The sequence below is a fragment of the Calliphora vicina genome, chromosome 1, assembly GCF_958450345.1.
Source record: "Calliphora vicina chromosome 1, idCalVici1.1, whole genome shotgun sequence".
NCBI classification, from domain to species: domain Eukaryota; kingdom Metazoa; phylum Arthropoda; class Insecta; order Diptera; family Calliphoridae; genus Calliphora; species Calliphora vicina.
In genome coordinates this window covers 30,956,572-30,976,908 of record NC_088780.1, presented here as the reverse complement: position 1 = coordinate 30,976,908, position 20,337 = coordinate 30,956,572, and the positions used below count along the sequence as shown (strand labels likewise).

The 20,337-nt window shown below is 32.3% G+C and overlaps 1 protein-coding gene across 1 annotated transcript in view; it reads right to left on the bottom strand.

Annotated features, from left to right (window-relative positions):
• Nucleotides 1-6,297: 6,297 nt before the first annotated feature.
• The window catches only part of Tnks (tankyrase), a 46,283-nt gene continuing 32,243 nt past the window's right edge, over nt 6,298-20,337 (bottom strand). Inside the window, exons 2-8 of the mRNA XM_065506755.1 lie at nt 11,824-12,606; nt 11,588-11,748; nt 7,536-9,261; nt 7,313-7,470; nt 6,806-7,098; nt 6,582-6,738; nt 6,298-6,518 (exon numbers count right to left, since the gene is read on the bottom strand). Coding sequence (XP_065362827.1) covers nt 6,441-6,518; nt 6,582-6,738; nt 6,806-7,098; nt 7,313-7,470; nt 7,536-9,261; nt 11,588-11,748; nt 11,824-12,606 — 3,356 coding nt within the window. The 3' untranslated portion in view covers nt 6,298-6,440. The remainder of the gene's footprint in view (nt 6,519-6,581; nt 6,739-6,805; nt 7,099-7,312; nt 7,471-7,535; nt 9,262-11,587; nt 11,749-11,823; nt 12,607-20,337) is intronic.

Below are 20,337 nucleotides of genomic sequence, written 5' to 3'. Positions count from 1 at the left end.
ATAATTAATTTTAATTACACTTTTTTTTTATCGGAATATGTATCATTATTTTGTTTTATATATAATGTAGAAGAGAAATTGTAGAATGTAAACACAGTAAACAGAATATTATTTATCGTTAAATGTGGTTTTTCTTCTCTTGTTTATGTTAATTTATTATAATTAAGACAATAAGTAAAATATGTATGTAAGTATTTATTTATTTAATATTTGTATTTGTTTTCTTTGTAATTAAATAATTAATTAGTTTTTTATATAATTCTACCAATTATTTTTTATAATTATAGTACAATAGTTACATATACATATAAACGACGACAAAATAGATTTATTGAAATATTTGTTATTTGTTTTGTTTTATTAATATAAATATTTATTTGTGTTTTAAGTTTTAATTATATAATTAATATTTGTTGTAATGCTGTGTGTTTTTTTTGTTGTTTTAAATGTATTATTCAATATATATTGTTGTTGTTATGGGGTGTGAGTTATATAAGTTTACATATACATTTATAAATATAAATATAGAGCTTTTTTGAGAGAGGGAGAGAGAGAGAGATGAAAACTTTTGTTAAATTAATTTTAAATACACTTTAATAATTACGCATTATTTATAATATGTATGTATGTATGTATATTTTTATAATTATAATTATGTTTATAGACTAAAGTTTTTATTTTTTATTGTAATAATATTTATTTAAAAAAATTTTGTTTAGTTTTTAATTTATATTTTTTGTTTTGTTCTTTTATAGTTTAAAAAAGAGAGTAGAGTTAGAGAGGATAGGTAAAAATATTTAATGGGGTTTTTGTTGTGGTTTTAAATTTGAATGATGCATGTGATGACATAATTGTTATTTTTGTTCTTCAGTAGACTTTTTTTTTCTTAAAAATTTTGCAAATTATTTAAAATGGTTTTAGAGTTAAGCGTTTAATAAATAAAATATTCATATTTTTGATAAAAAACAAAAAGTCAGTGGTAAAATCATTTAAAAACTTTTTTATTCTTAGATTAATACACATAGTTCTCCTGTCATATTTTCTCTATGCTTTTATTATTGTGTTTTCTGTATATTTCCAATACAGTTAGCTTAGTAAGTAAACATGTCAAGTCCATATTTTATGAAAATTGTATTAAAAAGATTTACAGTTCTTTATATTTTATTATGTTGTAGCCTGCAAAAGTGCCAAGTCCATTTTTCAAAATACTATGAGCTAAAGCTAACTTTACTCTATCTGAATTTTGAACCGATCTGACGGTTAAGAAATCAATTTAAAGTCAGGGACTTGTCATTGTCAAGTCAGAAGTGGTGAAACCGGTTTTATTTTGTTGTAAAGGGTCTTACAAACTTAGACAGTTGATAGCGGCCATATTGTTGAAGTCACATCTTCGAATTGGCTGTCGTTTATTCAGTTTGTTTTGCCATATCACTGTGAACAGATATAGCGTTCAACAATACGTAGAAATGATAAAATTGTTTTACATAAATTGGTGTTCGGTTCGGGAAACGTTTCGTACGCTTCGCCCATTTGCGCTAGTTTAATGGGTATGTAGACAAATAAAATTGTCGAATTTGGAACAATAGCAATCCACATTATATCTATGATTTTTTTGAGAACGTCGTTGGCCAGGCTATCGACGTCAACGTCGAGTGCTATAGGTCGATGATTACCAACTTCTTTTGGCCTGAATTGGATGTGGACATTTCGATGATATCTCACACACACTTTGTTTTATTATTTAAATTTAAAGATAGCAAGCTCTTAATGAGCTACCCTCATTTTAGACTACGGTAACGCATAATAAGGCACATAATTTCACAAAGACCCAGAATATGGGGCCTGGTTAAGGAAAACTTAATTAATTATTCAAAGTAGAAAAGACATGATCGGCATTCTATCAGGTATGTGAGGGAAATCAACCAGTTTCAAAACTACCGATTTGATAAAGAGTGATGAATTTCGTTTGATTTCAAATTATTTCTTTTCAAAATACTTAATATAAAAAAATTAATAAACAAATGTGATAAAAGTATAAAAATGTAATTGTTAACAACACACAAAACAAAAGTAATAAATCAATCAATCAATCGGTTTCAAAACGATTAGTTTTTAAAATAAATTTCCATCACATACCTGTATTATAATTGAGTTTAACTACATCGCGATGCATCGTTAGTTATAAATATCTGAAGAAAATGTTTAAAGATTTAAAACATTCAGAATTCGCTTTATTATTTATAAAATTTCTTCTACAAAACACTTAAATATCATAATTGAGGAATATTAATACATATTTAAGAATCAGCTTAAATTCAAAAACAACTCTTAATTTAAAACTCGAATTTTAACTTTTTTTTTTCAATAAAGTCTGTTGAGTTTAGTATTGATCGTTGAGTTGTTGAAATATTAATTAATAGGAATTTATTTAATAATAAACTAAGGGTTTATAGTTCTCTGTAAATTTCGCACACAAAGCTGTAACAGGTCAGCAAAAAACTTTTCTCCCAATTTTAACTGATATATATTCCGGTATAAATTAATTTGCAGCCTTATTTACTTGTATTGATGGTATAACAACTTATTCATAATTCACACAGTAATTATAATTAGCCACGTATTAGCTTTGTAAACTTAAGCGTCCAATTAAGGAATCAATCTTCAATTTTACACTATTTAGAACAGATTGAAGGTTAGGTGGAAAATTACATTAAGCCATTTACCTCCTTTGACTCATTATTTTTACTGTAAAAACCTGCGCCTCAAAGTTAGTATAGTATTTTTTAATATATGAGAACATTTTCTGTGCATGTGATAAAGTTTTTAAAAAATATTAAAATTTGTACAGATATCTATGGTAAATTTCTTTGTGATACCGTAACATTTTACTATTTGTTATGAAGAAAATATTTCCGAAATATATATGTATGTATATAAAAAAATAAATGTCACCAAATTTTTTATAAAAATTTGTGTATCCATTTTGAAATTATTGGTAATTAAAAAGCTGATACGTAAATATGTATTCGACATAATCTAATTTAGCATATCAATAGCCGTGAAAGCCTTAAAATCGAAATTACACCCGCGATCACATAAAACTTGGTGATATCAATTTGTCGTCGACTACAAGCAGTCATTGATGCTAAGGGTGGACCCACAAAATATTAATAGCGTACTTTAAGCAATTATTGTTATTATTAGTATCTTTAAAGCAACTCTATGTTAACTTTTGTTCTTTGAATTTTACACTTTCTTATTATTGTTACTTTTATTATTTATATTATCTTTAAAATTTTTAAATTCTGTTACACATTGTCATAATTTCTTTCTTTCATAATTTTATATCTCTGCCGATATTAGTGTATGTAGATTTTAGACCTTAACAGTATTTATTCTATGATGTTAGCCATAGAGAAATATACATAGAGCGGAAACTCTCCTGTCAAAGACCTAACTCAGTTGTCAAAAACCTAAGTGCTGAGAATGTATTAGTAAAAAAAACTATGTGAAAACAAAAACAACATTCGTATGTGTGATTATTTTGAGTAAAATTTTCGTTTGAGTTTTTTTCTAGTTTCCGCTCTTGTTGTTTCTCTATGATGTTAGCCATAAAAAAGTATGTTTTTTTTTCAATTATAGGGTAAAAATTTGATGGTTGATTTACATTATTTTGTTGTTGCAAGACTTAGATTTTTGACAACTTGGTAAATTGTAAGCCTTAGATGACAACTACATAGGTAATTAAGAGCTAAAAACCTAATTCATTCTCCTGCCATTTATTTTGTTATTGTATCGCACATACATATACATATTTGAAAAAAAGAGCCATTTTGTTTAACTTTTCATTGACATATCTCTCTCCTTCCGTTCTACGTATTTATTCTATATTTTAAGACATATAGCCATACCTAAATAAGAGCTTTGTTTATTTGTCAAAAATTGGATTGCTCATATAACTTGTATGAATCATACCGAAGTAACGCTGAGATATTGGAAAATCCAATTTGGACATTGCGTTAGATAGTGGAGTATGCTGCAGAAGATGAAGAAACTGATGTTAAGTTTTGGTTTATTTTTGGTTTACGTTTTATTATAGTTTTCTTATTATTAAAATAATATTTCCCATCTTTCATCCATGAGTGCCAGTTTCGTAGTGGCTGTGGTTTAGACCCAAATCACGGGTAGAGCGCAAGCTCGGTGTGGGTGCCCGCTCCCCACTAAGGCAAAGGTTCATGTCCAAATACGCATTGATTTTGCCTGGTGTTAAGAGCACCGTGAGTTTCGGGCCATGCGTCAGTTACTCACGTAAAGCCTGGACACATCTGTCCACGAGTTCCGAACACGGTTGTAGTGCATATACATATATTTTGTTCATTAGCTTCATGAATTTTAGAACTACATATGTAGATGTAGATAAATGTTATTTAATTCAATATCAATTTATATTTGATAATCACCACTATCGCGAATCAACATTTCACATGAAATATTTTCCCTTTTCCTTTTTTCGTTCATCAACTTTGTTCACGTGAAAAAAATTCCCCTTGTTGTGAAATTTTTAGATGGAATTTTGTAAACAATAAACAGCTGTTACGAACAAAATTTCAAATGTTATTGCCGATAGGGGTGAATATTTAAAATTGCTATTAATTTTCAATAACTTTATGTGATTTAAAAGAACTCGTCACCAAACGTTTTGAAATCGATTATTTAAATATAGGTTTAAATTGTTATCTAACATAACAAAGTATTGGTTTGAATATTTAACTTAATTTTAGCATTAACGATTTAAAAAAAATCTGTTTACTTGTCAAATTGTACGATTATTATCACTTCACCTAAAACTGTTTTTCAAAAATCTGTATAGAAATATTACTAAAGTGTGAAGATGTGTTTAACACTTCTTAATTAAAGATTTTACCACACTTTAATGGAAAATTCTGCTCCTAAATAATCAATTTAATACAAAAAAGGTTAACCTTATATTTGTGCTTTAAAACCTTTACGCTTTTTAACTCTAGATTTTTAAATAATTTGCAAAATATATTGTTGTTTTTGGACACACATAGAAAATGATGTTGTATGGTTTTTGCGTAAATTGCGAGTGTTTTTTTTTTAACTATTATCATTATTATTAATTGGAGTATAAGAATAATTAAAAAGAGATCATACTTTGGAAGTTTAAGATTAAATTGTTGTTGCTGTTCTTGTTCTTGTTCATCTTCTTCGTCTTCTTTAGTTTGGTATAAATTTAACCAGCGTCACAATTCGTAGGCAATATTATTTTGTTCATCACGTGTTTTTCTGGCCTTAAAGGGTGCCGAAAAATGTTCAAACGCCGTTTCGGGTGTAAAGGATGAGGTGGAATAAGAACGTAATCTACGATGAGGAGTTTTAGAAGATGATGTCTGAGGTCCAGAACTACGAGATCTCTGATAAGGCGGTCGACCAAATGAGCTGCTGTAGGTAGTGCCACGATGACGGCCACCTGCAGTGCCACCACCGCCACTACCGCCAGCTCCAAAACAACGCATGGCCGCACAAATTAGCGTACACCAACGCCAAGAAGAGGGAGAGAAATTGTAAAAAGGGGGTGCCGATTTGGGCAATAAATGTTGACGACTTGTGTGTATGTAGGGATTATAATTGGAACGAAATGAATTGCCACTGTCACTACTATTACCGCTGTCTATGCTGCTATGCTGTAACACGGTAGAACGAAAGACATTACCGTTTTGTGGAAAATATGGATCATCTTCGGTACTGTGAAAACCATGATTATCGGCAGCAGTTATGGCGGACGCATTGTCCGAACGGGTATCACGATCGAAATCTCTGTCTATGGAAACGGCTGGTGTTATTATCATAAATTGACTGTATTTTGTACGATAAGAACGATTGGTGGACGATGAGGTCGAGGCCTTGGAAGTCGAACTTTGGGAGGAATATTTTGTTTTATTCGAATTTGAAACAGTGTGTTGCTGCTGCTGATGAGACTGGCTGATAGGTGATGGCTGTATTTGTTGCTGTTGATTGGCTATGGAATTTAAGAGGGTCTGATTTGTGTCGACCGAAGAGAAAGAAGCCGTTGATGAAGTGGGTGAAATGTCGGCACCACTAGAGGCGGCATTAAAAAATGAGGCTGTATTGCCAAGGGCTGCTGTACTACTAATAATACCAGCAGTTTGACTAATAAACATACCAGCCGGTGAGGGCTGGGTAGTGGTTACCTGATATTGCAACTGCAATGGCAGTGAATATTGTTGTTGTATTTTGGCATGTTGCTGTTGAACGACAGCAATCGTAGAGGAATGTTGTGGTTGTTGTGATGTTGGTAAATGTGAATGTTGTGGAGCCATTGATTGTGTCAACGATTGTTGCTGCTGCTGTGGTGCTGGAGACGTAGTAGTGGGTGTTGAACCTACAGAAGGCATCCATCATCTTGTTTCCTCATTGCCACTACTACTGTCCTCGGGTTTGACAATCTTATAGGTAATTAAATATTCGGGATAAGCCTGAAAAATCAAATAAATATAATTTTTCGTTTAATTATAAGTAATTATTAAAAGGTAACATACCTGCTCTCCTCTATAAACTACATATTCAGCAAAATGTAAACCTCCCGCCGAAGGTCTGCCTATTACTGAATGATGACCAGGTGGAGCATGGGCCATTTTCATGGCACTATATTGAAGAAATGATTTACCCAAAGCCACACGACATAACAGCAATTGTCTGCAAATGTTTAATGGAAAAAATTAAAAAAAAAAATGTTTTTTATATAAATTTAAAAACTCTTTACCTTGGACACATGTAACAAGATTTATCCTTGTGCGACGGACAGCCAATACCACCACCAATACCATACACATATTGATTACTTTTTGAACTATGCTCCGCAAAATAGATACCAGCTCCAAACATGCCTCCTATGTAGGCGTGTCGCTCATCAAAACCCTTCTGTACAATGGCATTAATGAATGGACTGCCATGGAACAACATGCGTTCGTTGGCTTGCATGGTATTCTCCTCGGAGACCTCTTGACGCCGGTGTGCGTAACGTTCCCAAAGTTTACGATTTTGTACCTTTTGAACCTGAATAATAGAAAAAATGTTGTGTAAATTTTAAAGACACCAAAGTTTTAGTGAAATCAAATATTCGGTGAACTAAGATGAAACTAAATTAAATGAGAAACAAGAAATGATTTTTTTAAAAAAAAATTGTGTCGTAAAACAATATTGGCCTGTAGAGGATATACCCTACCACCGATGATAAATAAAAATGTTATTTTCGACTCATTCCACTTACCCTGATTATGTTATAACGTGTAAAATAACCACCAGCTTGTCCATTATCACGATGTTCCCTAATGGTGGCCTGCATTTCCTCCTCAACTGCTAAGAATTCTTTATCATCTGGCAAAAGATCAACTAGCAGTGTGCCCGGATTAACATTATTGCCAATACCTACACAATTTTATAAATACAATTAAGAAAATAAAAGTTGATTTATTTTCTTTAATAAAACTAACCTGTTGTTGCTCTCAATTGTGCTACACCCTTCAAAATTTTATGGCGAAAACCATACGCCGACACGCCCACCTGTTTCAAATCCTCATGACCCATTTCCGCCAAAATCTCCAAAGTTATTTGTTCTCTCTCAAAGAGATCTATTAAATGTTCTAATTGCAAACTAGCCAGGAAACTGGCAGTATTGGTAATCGATTCAGGATCTGCCACATCTTCACCCAAATCGGTGGAATTGGCTTCGGCTCCCTGAGCCGGACTGATACGTGTCGATAGTGGTAGTGGTACAGGAACACTTAATGTCATGGAGGCGCCCGAAGGCAGTGTTACAGTCTCAGTACTGGGCGATAAGACAGTACAGGCTGCTACATTGGGGCTGGTGCTGGTTGTTAAATTGCTGGAGGAAGCTGTGGTAACAGGCGCCAAGGGTGTGGAATTATTACTGAGTAATGATTGTTGGGAAGCACTTAAGGCCGAACTACTCAACGAGGTGGCCATGGCATCTTGCAGAAGACACTTGACATCATCGGCTGTGGCCAGTTCTATGGGGGTTTGACCTTCTTGATTTTTCATATAGGGATCGGCCCCGTGGGCCAGCAGTAGGGAACATAATTGAGTGCGTCCCTTTTGGGCTGCTTCGTGCAATGGGGTAAAGCCCCATTTATCGGTAGCATTTACGACAGTCTTGTGTTTAATGAGTAGAGCAGCGATTTCTAAATGGCCATACGAGGAGGCATTATGTAGAGGTATTAAACCGCCCTTGTCTTGAGCATTAACGTCGGCTCCATTTTCCAACAAATACTCGGCCACCTCGTAATTATTGTAGCCGGCGGCCAAATGCAGTGGAGTAGAATTGCGTCCCTGAGCATCACGACAGTTAATGGTTTCGGGTGTCACCAAACGTTGCACTCTAGCCAAGTTACCCTTTTTGGCCGCATCCAGCAAGGCCGAGTTACCTCTCAACAATTCAGCCACATCATGATCTGATTCCTTAACCAAATCTGCGGGCGTGGCACCATCACGATTCTTTTTCGTAGGATCAGCGCCATGCTTCAACAAAAGTTTAACAATGTCATATTTACCCTTAGCCGCTGCCTCATGCAATGGCGTAAATTTCCACAAATCCGAGACATTAACATTGGCTCCAGCCTTAATTAACAATTTGGTTACCTCAAAATGACCATAAGAACAGGCATTGTGTAGAGGTACCAAGCCACCCTTATCGGCCGCATGTACCTCAGCTCCATGATCCAAAAGAAATTCGACCACTTGAACCCGATTAAAACCGGCTGCAAAATGTAAAGGCGTCGAATGTCTGCCATCCAAGTCACGACAATTGACCGAATGCGGATTGGCCAAGACAATGCGTCGCACCGTGTCCAAATCACCTGCCTTGGCAGCCTCTAACAAGTGTGTTTCTGTATCTGGCGGATCCTTTAGTATTTTCAATACACTATCGGAGGCTAATTGAGCGGCTGTATAACCTTCCAGCGAAATGATGGTGGTGTCAATATTGTACGACAACAATATTCGTACAGCCTGCTCGTCTCTGGCACATTTGTGTAAAGCTGTCTGGCCCAAGCCATCCAAAGCATTAACTTTGGCACCGGTTTTCAACAACGTATCCATAATGTCGTAATGTAAATGTTCGGCAGCCAGGTGGAGTGGTGTTAGGAAGGCCTTATTTTTTTCATTCAACAGAGAGCCCTTACGTATAAGCAGTTCGGCAATCTAGTGAAATGTATAAAAAGAAATTTCAAATGTATTTTTATTATGATGAAGGTTTAAAAAAATAGTTTTGGTGAAAAAAGTTTTTGTTTGATAAAAAGGAATTGGTTGTTACCTAAAATGTTTTTAGTAGAACATTTTTTCGGCTGTGCCGAATCTTATACACCCTTCACAAAATTATACTTTAAAATAAATTTTTTTAAATATTTTTAGGTAAACAAAATTTAATTTTTTTTTAATTGTTTTTCAAATTTTTTTTTTGAAATTGTTTTTTTTTTAAATTTTTTTTTTTAGTATTTAATTTTTTTTTTTGGAAAAAAAATGTATGACAAAAACAATTTTTTGATGAAAAAAATTCGGGTTAAAAAATATTTTTCCCGATTTTGACCCATTGTAGGTCCAACTTACTATAGCCTTATCTACATCGTTGCAATGGACTTTGAAATATCTATCATTAGATATCCATATTGTCTATATTAATGACTTAGTAATCCAGATATATATCAAAAATAGGTTTAAATAGCAAACTTCTCGAAAGCTTGTCTGACAGAATTATTGAAGATTTGGATCCCGAAGATATCTGAGGTCTTCAGAAAATTGATTTCAACAGACAGACAGACGGTAGTGGTTTTTTGCTTATAACTCAGCCATTTGTGGACTGATTTTCCCGAGTTGAAATAGCAATCCAAGCTGAACTATAGCGGATATATTGATGTATATGTCAGTTATTTGGAAAGTTGATTGCAATATTCAGACGGACGGCAAATGAAAAATGTAAAAATTACAAACGGAATGACAAACAATAATACACTTAGACATTTTACAATAAAATAAAGGGATTTCCGAAACTAGATAGAAAATAAACGGCCATATTGTTGAAGCTTCATCTATGGAATTGACTGCCTTTTTTTCACTTTGTTTTGCCAAATCACCCGGGAGGAATACAGCGTTGAACAAATGTGGAAATGATAAAATTCTTTTATCAAAAAGGGTGTTCTGTTCGGCCAACGTTCCGCACGCTGAATAGGTACGTCAATGAACAAAATTGTCGAATTTGGGACGATAGCAATCCACATGAGATCCAAAAGCGTTCAATGCATCCCGAAAAGTATGGATTAAGGGCTGGCGGCGTAAACGATCCATGTTTATTTGAGAAGGACGTTAGCCAGGCCATTACCGTCTAGCGCTTTAGGTCGATGATTTCCATATTTTAGCCATAATTGGATGATATGGACACCAACATTGGTTTCATGGACATTCTGGACGAGCGATTTGATGTAATTTTCATTTCGCGTGGAGGTGATGTGAACTGACCACCGCAATGGTGTGATTTGACTCCGTTAGACTTTTTCTTATGTCGCAGGTCTATGCGAATTAAACAAAAACAACCTCAGCGGCCCTCAAAGCCAATATAAACATAGGTCAAATAGGACATTTGCACGATGTTATATTCCATACGTAATGACATCAAACTAATATAAAATATCGATGATATCTCACACACAATTTGTTTTATTTAAATTTAAGGGCAGGAAGCGTTTAAGGAAAGACTCTTAAATTTTTCGTACCAACTAGTCCGAGTGTTGCTAGCTCTTTTGAAAATGCTTCCTATTTAATTTCTTTAGAAACAGCATGTGGACCATTTCATCTACCTGAACCAGGTTTTCTATCAACGGACAAGTTCTCCCGCTACTGTTTAATAACATTGGAATCAGTTTGACGGTAGACCTTTGATTGTTTGGCCAACTTTTTGTAGGACCAAGTTGGGTTTTGTTGAAAATATTTAATAATTTTAGTACACACTTTTTTCTGGTCACTCATTTTAATCAGATTAACAACAAATGAATATAATCGACATCCTTATATACATTATATTGAAAAATAGTTTCCCTTTGAAATTCCAAATTCTTTGCTTTTCTTTCATAAAAGTTTCGGTTTCGATATTCGGACTCTAAAAACTTTACATTTTAAGAATGTAGCGTATTTTGGCCAAATTGTACTTCACTTTTTGTACTTTTTAACAAAAAATTTAAAAATGTCACCTTGTTACAAAAGATACTTTTATAAAAGGAATAATTTAAAAAAAAAAATCCACTTTTTTACTTTCACTTTTATTAAAGGTAGTTGCACTTTCTTACAAATGGTAAATTCAAATTGTACTTTCCTTAAAAACGATATTTACATTTTACAGGAGTGACTTTTTAAAATAGTATTGTACATTTATACAAAATACTCTTTTAAAATGTATACTTTATTAAAAACTTACTTAGAAAGAACATATTTACTCAATAAGATACTTTTATTGAAAGTACTCTAATTGAAAACTTACCTGTTTGCGTTTTGGATCTATAGAAATGGCTGATGCGTGAAGAGGGGCATCACCCGAATAGGGATGTATAAAATTGACTGTTTCCGAGGATAAAAACTTTTTTAAACGAGGTATATTGCCAGTTTTGCAAGCATCCAATACACAGTGACCTTTATATTCATCTAAACAAAAAATACAAAGGAAAAATGATCACTGAAAACTTTGAAATACATTAAAAAACAATTCATTAAACTTACAGTGTATTCTCTCTCTTAGTTCCCTTGTGGGTGCCGAATCTATAGCCGATTTATTATGACAATTCAACAAAGTAGGATTGGCTCCTTTACTTAACAATAGACTACAAACTTCTACACGACTTTTGGAGGCTGCTTCATGCAGAGGTGTAAATGCCCACAAATCATTGGCATTCACATCAGCGCCGGCCTTTATCAACAGCTTGGTCACCTCAAAGTGTCCATACGAACAGGCATTGTGTAGCGGCACCAGGCCACCCTTATCCTTGGCATGCACATCGGCTCCGTGTGCCAACAATATTTCCACTATGGCAATACGATTATAACCAGCCGCCAAATGTAGCGGCGTTGATCTACGACCATCACTAGCATGGCAATTGACATTTAAAGGCGTTAGCAGAGCTAAAAGTCGATCTTTAGCTCCCGAACGTGCTGCCTCCAGCAATTCATCCTTACGATATTCACCCGTTAACACCGGCCGCGTATTCTCATCGGCCAATTCCAGTGGCGTTTTATTTTCCGAATTTCTTATATTCGGATTGGCACCATGTTGTAAGAGCGCTATACAAACATCAACTTTACCTTTGCTAGCCGCCTCATGCAGTGGTGTATAATTCCAATTGTCTGTGGTATTAGGACAAGCGCCAGCCTTCAACAGTAGCCGTACGACTTCGGCATGACCGAATGAACAGGCGTTGTGTAGTGGATGCAGGCCACCTTCGTCACATGCTTGTATGGAAGCACCATTATTTAAGAGAAATTCAACAACCTCTCGACGACCGTAACCTGGAAATAGACATGAAGTACAAAAAATGTATTAGGAACAGAAAAAAATAAATGAAATAATAAAACGATAACTAGAATTAGCATTAACAAAGCTGTGTTGTTGCGACGACAGCAGCTAAAGTGTCAATTGTTTATACATTTTTTTATGTAGACTCACGTTCTTTCGTTTACAGAAGGTGACAAAAAAACGGTTTACTCAAAATACTTATGTTTAAGTGAAAATGTTGGAAAATAAATCTAATTCAAAAACTGAAATATAATCTGTAATTAGTAGTTTATCAAACATTCTCTGTTTATCAGATTCGTGATATTAACCTAATAATATATTCTTATTGAGTGGAATTTCATTTTCTCTGTTAACGGACACTATCAATTTGGAAATCGTGCTAGGACATTTGGTTTGACCAACAATGACTTCTGCAGGAGTTGTCATAATGAAGATGGTGAAAGGATTTCCAACATTCTCCTGCATTGACCGGCACTAATAGAGGTTTCTATGCCATCGTTCTTTTGGAAGTCTCTCTGAACTATCATATATGAAATTAGAGTGCATTAATACCTTTATTAGGAACAGCAATTGGTTACAGGTACCTAACATTTAAATCTTCTCGGGGTGATCTCAAATCCCTCAATGAATTGGATATTCTAAAATGATCTACTTGCTCTCTGCTTCTGAAACTTTCAAATCAAATAATGCATAACTTCCGCATTTTATCTCTTTTCAGGAAACAAAAAGGAGCCAACTGAATAGACCCAAAATGTCAAAATGGATCAAATGACAAAAACCGTTAAACGTTTATTTAAAATATAAAATTTCGACTTAAAACATATTCGAAAAATTAGGAACCCTAATTATATGTCATGATCCTAAGAGCAATGCTGTCGATAGAGGCCTCCTAAGCCAGTAATTTTGAGGAAGAGTACCAAAGCTAAGTACAGACCGTAACGTAGCTTCATCAGAATTGTATAATAAAGTAATTTTGGAAAAATTATAAGGAGTGAGATGGAAAAAATCTTAACACTTGTTTTTCCTTAAAACTTTTAACCCAAGCATTATTCGATTTTTTTATGTTCATTCAGTTTTTATGTTCATTTGTTTTTAATCTGATTAAAATAAGTGATGAGAAGAAAGTGCGTACTAAAATTATTAAATATTTTCAACAAAACCCAACTTGGTCCTACAAAAAGTTGAACAAACAATCAAAGGTCTGCAGTCAAACTGATTCCAATGTTATTAAACAGTAGCGGGAGAACTTGTCCGTTCAGGTAGCCAATAAATAGAAAGTGTTATCAAAAGAGCTCCCAACACCTTCGGTAGGAAAGCAGCCCGGTTAGCTCAGTACTCGGACTATTTGGTACGAAAAGTTAAAGCCAATGCGGGTTTAGAAACATACAAGGCTCACAAAGTTCCTGACAGAAACTCTGCTAAAGGCAGGCCAAAGACAGAGCACGGAAATTAAAGTTTTATAAAAAACTATGCCTGCTGCATAATGGATGACAAAACGTATGTTCTAGTACATTTTTTTGCAGCTTCTGGGTCAATATTTTTATGTTTCTGATGCTCGAGGGAATGTTGTAGAAAAGTTTAGGGCCCAAAAGCAGACAATGTTCCCAAAAAGTTCTTGGCATGGCAAGCAATAAGTAGTTGCAGCAAATGAAACCAAACATTTGTTACAAAGGGCTCTATAAATACCGAAATTTACATGAAGGAGTGTTTACAAAGAAGGATGATTCCATTAATAATACTTCTTAATGTGTCCACTTATTTTTCGCCTGCTTTGATATCGCGTCAGTATGGTAAGCAAGGTTCTGAGTGGTATTTGTACCAAGATAGGCAAATCCTCCAAACTGCCTGGAGTTAAGGCCAGAGGAGAGATATTGGGGTCTTGTTAATAGATAATTGAAGAGCACAAAAAAGGTGTATAAAAGAGTGGTAGATTTTAAGCGGAGACTTTCTGTTCGAACAAAGTGATATAAAGCTCCATAAAACCTTAATGGAAGGGTTTCCGGAAAAGATTCATAAATTCATCACTAGTGATTAGGACTATAAAAATAATATTTTTGGTAAATTGTAATAATAATTTGAATCAATTAAAAAATTATAAATAAAAATAAAAAAAAAAACTGTAAGTTTAGTGTTTTCATTTTTATTAACATATATTTTTTTCGATCACAGTCCTTATGCATAGATGTAACACAGACAAAATTATGAGAAGTAATTGAAGCACTTTTAAAAAAGTACAATATGTCGAATTAATAAATAATAAATACAAAGCTTATGTTTAAATTACTAATCCTTATTATAAACTAGATGACCGCCCCGGCATCGCCCGGTAGCTATTTACTAATGTTAGTTATTCAAGTTTCTCCAAAAAATTAAGAAAAGTGAGAAGTGAAAAGAAGGCAATATATTAAAAATTTAAATTTTCGATTTTTTTTAATTTTTGTCTTTACAAACCATCTCCTGAAAATTTCAAATCGAATAAAAAATCAGCCAAATCGCTCCAGCCGTTATCACGTGATGTCATTACATACATGGACCATTTCATTTTTATATACATATATATGTCGCGTGCTAAATAATATTAAAGGTTGTAAATGAAAAACGAATTGCATTATCCAGTCGAAACGAATTATTTTTTTGTAGCGTTCAGGATATCATGTCTATTTTGCTAATATATATGGAAACAACAAAACCTAATTTCTACACTAAACATTGCGTTAATAATGCAAAATTTTTAATATATTTTTTCCCCTTTAAAGGATACAAATGTCGCGTTCTGGACCTTGGAATTGTTAAAATAGAATTTATGCAAATGATCAGCTTGATAGCAGTTTTCTATAATAGTCATTGATAGCAGTCATTGGAACTATAGCAGACATCGAAAACAGTACAAGAAATATATTGGGAATAAAAAATGTGTCTTAAGGTAGGGTCACACATGACAAATATTTGCTGAAAAAAGCGTAACCTCTTTTTTTAGCACAAATTAGTTTGACGTGTTTTGTAAGATCAAACAGCATCAAATAAAACTATTTTTTTTGTTTTGAATTAACATAAGTAAAATAAGTTTTTGAAATAAATAAAAGAATTCAAATGATTTAGTGGTTACGTCTTTTTCGTCAAATATTTGTCATGTGTGACCCTACCTTTATGAAATCGCATTTCCTGTTGTTAACCATTGCTAACTTGAATAATCATTTTTGAATATGTGAATTCAGAAGCTTTAAATAATTATGTGAATTTAGTTTCCCATTGTGACATTATTTTCAAAATATTTTATTTGTCACCGAGTGTAAAATGTTTTCTTTCGTTCTTTTTTAGATGTGTGATAGTAGGGCAAGTATAAAAAGTGATGTTTATTACGAAGATGATAATGATGATGTGACTATTGAAAATCTCTATAAAGGTCTTGTGCTTCCAATGCCCTTTCTTCTACAGTTTTTTTTTTCTAACTACTAAAGCCACTTCTCTATAGCTACTGCTACTACTACCACTACTATTTTTTTTTATTGTAGATTTGTGTAATTTGCAATAAAATTTTTTTTTGTATCTTAATTATGAAAGAAGAAAAAGGTGACCAAGGTTATCTTAATGTACTCGTATTATTATGTATTTTCTGTTCATTATTGTACATCTTTTCTTGCAGTTCTTTGTTAATAAATAGTGTTTGGTAGAATTTTTACACATTTTCCGAATTAAAGTGGGTTATAACTAGCTGTAGTTGTCATTATTACAATATTTGTATTGTTAATATTGTGGTTGTAGTCTCATATAACATTGATGTTATTAGTATGAATTTTTCTAAGAAAATAAATTAGATGCTAACATAGTTTAGATGTTTTTTCCCAATTTAAAATTTATACATATTCCACTAAACAAATAATATGAGTAACAATAATAAGTGTATCAAAGATTTCAATTGAATTTCGTTTTTATTTTTTCTCATAAAACCAAACCAAAGATTACACATTTTTTGAAGAGCTTGCAAAATTATAATGAGAATAGAAACTTAAATCAGATTAGTTGTATTTTATTTTGGTTACAATTACAACATGTGTATAAGATAAATTTAAGTTTAACACAGCCGCCATATTGTAAGTTTATAATACAGCTACAGTTGTAATAACTGCTTAAACAGCTGGTTATTACAACTGTCAAAAGTCTTTTCAATTTCAATTCCTTTCAATTACTACTACTGAATAAGCTTTTTTTATTTAATTTATTAAATAATATAAATGTAGTATTTATAAAGAAAAGTCCCGTGATAAGATATGACGACGATCGGCATTAATTTATTTAATAAACACAATAAATAATATAAATATTGTAATACAGTCTTCTTTTTTATTATCATTTGTTTATGTAAACGCCACATTTTTGCGTTTCGTAAACTCTTAATATGACAAATATTTTTTATAAATAAAGAAAATAATAACAAAATGTAACGATAAACAATTGCTTTTGTTTTTTCTTTCGCATGTGGCCTAGAGTTTAGTAAATAAATGATTTTATGTAACCCGCAATTCATTAACCTTTGAAAGTGAAAATTTATTAAGATTTTCAAAATAGTGCGTAACAAAATAGGGTGATCCACTAAACTATCTAGACTCGTGTAACGTATCTAATAACTTGTTGATTGGAAGTACTTCCAGAAGTTGTTATCAGTAAAACCTGAAGGCTCGATTTATATTTTTGAAAAGACATTTGTGAAGGTAGTGAGATGATAAATAAGTCATTATAAGACTACATGTAACCACCGTCTAGACTGACAATAAATTCATTAACATATGTTGCAGCAAATGTGGAAATTATATTATCTCCAGTGAAGACGCATCTTTTTCGTAACTGGCAATAATTGTCAACAGTTTTTCTTTGACAATTATTGCGAACATAACATGTCAAATTTGGTTGTCAATTTGTGTTTGACATTTCAAAAAACGACGCGCCATAGAAACAAACATCAGAAGAAAATTATTTTGAAGAAATTTTACGTTTAAATACGTTCACTCTATTTCATGTTGAATTGAAAAGCTTTTTTGAACTCTATTAATTATATTGAAAACTTGTTTCTCTTTTAAAATTACATAATCTAAGTTTTCCTTTATAAGAGTTTCGGTATACGACCAAATTTTGACAGAAACTGAATATTCGGTCAGACTTTTCTAAAAATATAATTCATACGAGGTTTCTGTGATAAGTGGTTTTGATAAAAAATTAAACTTTAAATATTAACCCCCATATGAATAAACAATTTTCAGATTTCGTATGGAAATTTTGTTTTATAAACCTTTGTTAAATTTAAAAAAATTTAATTTTGAATTAAAATGCATCGAGATATTTTTGAAAATTGAGACATTTTAACGCGCCAATGGTGACGCAAATTTGACTTTGATCAATGAAGGCGCCCCACAGTGGCTCTAAACTTAATTTCATCGGCCAAAAGTCCAATTTTTTGTTAACTCCGATTTAATGTACCCAAAAAATTAGATACAAATATTGGCATTGTGGGCGTGGCATGCTGTTAAAGTCAAATATTTTATATTATTTGATAAAAAATGTGATTTTTGTAAATTTGATCAGATGTAAATTATCATTACTCGCAAAGTATTATCGATAATTGTCTTTAAGAACTGGTATGATGTTTCACTGTACCGTTTACACCTTCTGTGTTATTATTTTTTCTCAGGTTCTATATTTTACTCAAAGTTCAAGTCGCAATTCAAGTCGCTGTCCATAATTAGTCATAGCTCCCATATAAGGCCCCCTTCCAAAAATCACTTTAACGAGCATAAATCTCTTATAAATATAGGTATAAACATAAAAACTTTCTATGAACATAGATCACACAGCATAATTTCATGGCCATCGGTTCATTATAAGTCATAGCCCCCTTATAATGCCTTCTTCCGAAAACCATTCACGAAAATAAATTGTAGTGTAGTGCCGGACATACTTTCCTACTTGTTTTTATCAGCTTATAACATTTTTATAAGTAAAGCTGATGCAAAAAAACAAACAAAAATTCGCATTTTCATACTAAATGTTATAAATAGGGGGCGGATTTATATGCAAATGCATGTTTTTTCTCGAACGTCCAAATACAATGTAGACCAATTATCTATCCGAATCGCACATTTTGCTGCAAAATGGCATCGATTGTTAGTGCATATTTTTGCATATTTTATTGATAATGCTTATTTTGTTATATTTTACTTCAAAATGCATATTTATATGCATATTATGCCAATTTTTAATAAAAATGTAATTTTCTGTCATTAATGGGCAATACATTGTATCGACAACAATTTTTTTTATTATTTATTATAGAATTTATTATAGAAATAGCAGTAGATAACATTTACTAACTAACTTCTTTCGACATCGAGAAACTGGCATTAAGTTCTTCATTGGTTTAACAGTAATTGAAAATTATCATTTCAAAACATTTTTCTTCAAAAAAGTTTAGTTTTTTTAAGTATCAAAAATTCATTAAATGTATCGAAAAACATTCATATTTGTTTTAATTGCAAATTCGATTTATAAGAGATTTCGTTATCGAAAGATTCACATACACAGTTACCGCTCCTGATAGTCATTTCTACGAGACTGTCGTAAACTAGTGATTTTGGAAAACTTAGAGACACTATAGATTACATAGAGACACTTAAGTGATAATTGTCTTTATGCTAGATTCCATGGGATGTATAAAGTAACCAATTGACTTCTCTCTGCATTACAAATAGCACGTCAAATGACCCAAAATATATAAATTGGAGTCAGCCAAGTGATCAGATATTATTTCCCTCTATAAGGGATACATTTACTAATTGCTTAATTGCTTGGTTATTACGAGATAAAAATTAAGGTTGGATGCTACTTTACAGCACGATCAAAATAGAGAAGCTCTAAAGATTATGGCTTTAAACTAGTATTCATACCAAGATATTACAATTAATATATCGTCCATCGTTTTTTCAGAAGAAAAATTATTTTAAAAATAGTTTTAGAACTTTAATTGTATAATTCCTGGTATAATTTAAAGAGTTCTAACTGCTGGCAACAGTGTTGTGTATTTTTTTGGACATTTCGAATTCCATACTTAATTATTTTATGTTTCTGCACAAAAATATAAGTGCATATTTTTTAAATTTTTAGGTCATATTTTGATTTTTTTGAAGCATATTTTAGGCGCATATTTTCCAATAATAAATGCATGAAAATCCGCCCCCTAGTTATAAACAATTAAAAGTTCAACTTCAGCTTTAAATTTCTCAGTAACTGCTGAACCGATTTTAATGAAATTAAAACTGGATGAAAAAAAAATTTCTAAAATATCTTTATCGTTTCAAAAGTTACAGAGCCACTGTGCGCCGGTCTCAAGCACTAATACTTAACTTTTTTTTATTAAGGCCCCTATTACTGTTTACAACAGTTGTATTTTAGTGTTGTATTTTTTAAAATGCGATCATGATTTACATTTGCATTTTAAAAAATACAACACTAAAATACAACTGTTGTAAACGGTAATAGGGGCCTAAATTTATGGTCTTTGACAATAAAACAAAGATATTTAATAAATTTAAGCTCTTTAACTTCAATATTAAAATTCACAAAATTTTTTAAAAACAATAACGGAGAATAATGTTATTAAATTCTGTTAACACACCCGGTCTCACAGACATATAGGTTGTTGTTGTTATAGCAGCAGTGATTGCTGAGTTGACAGC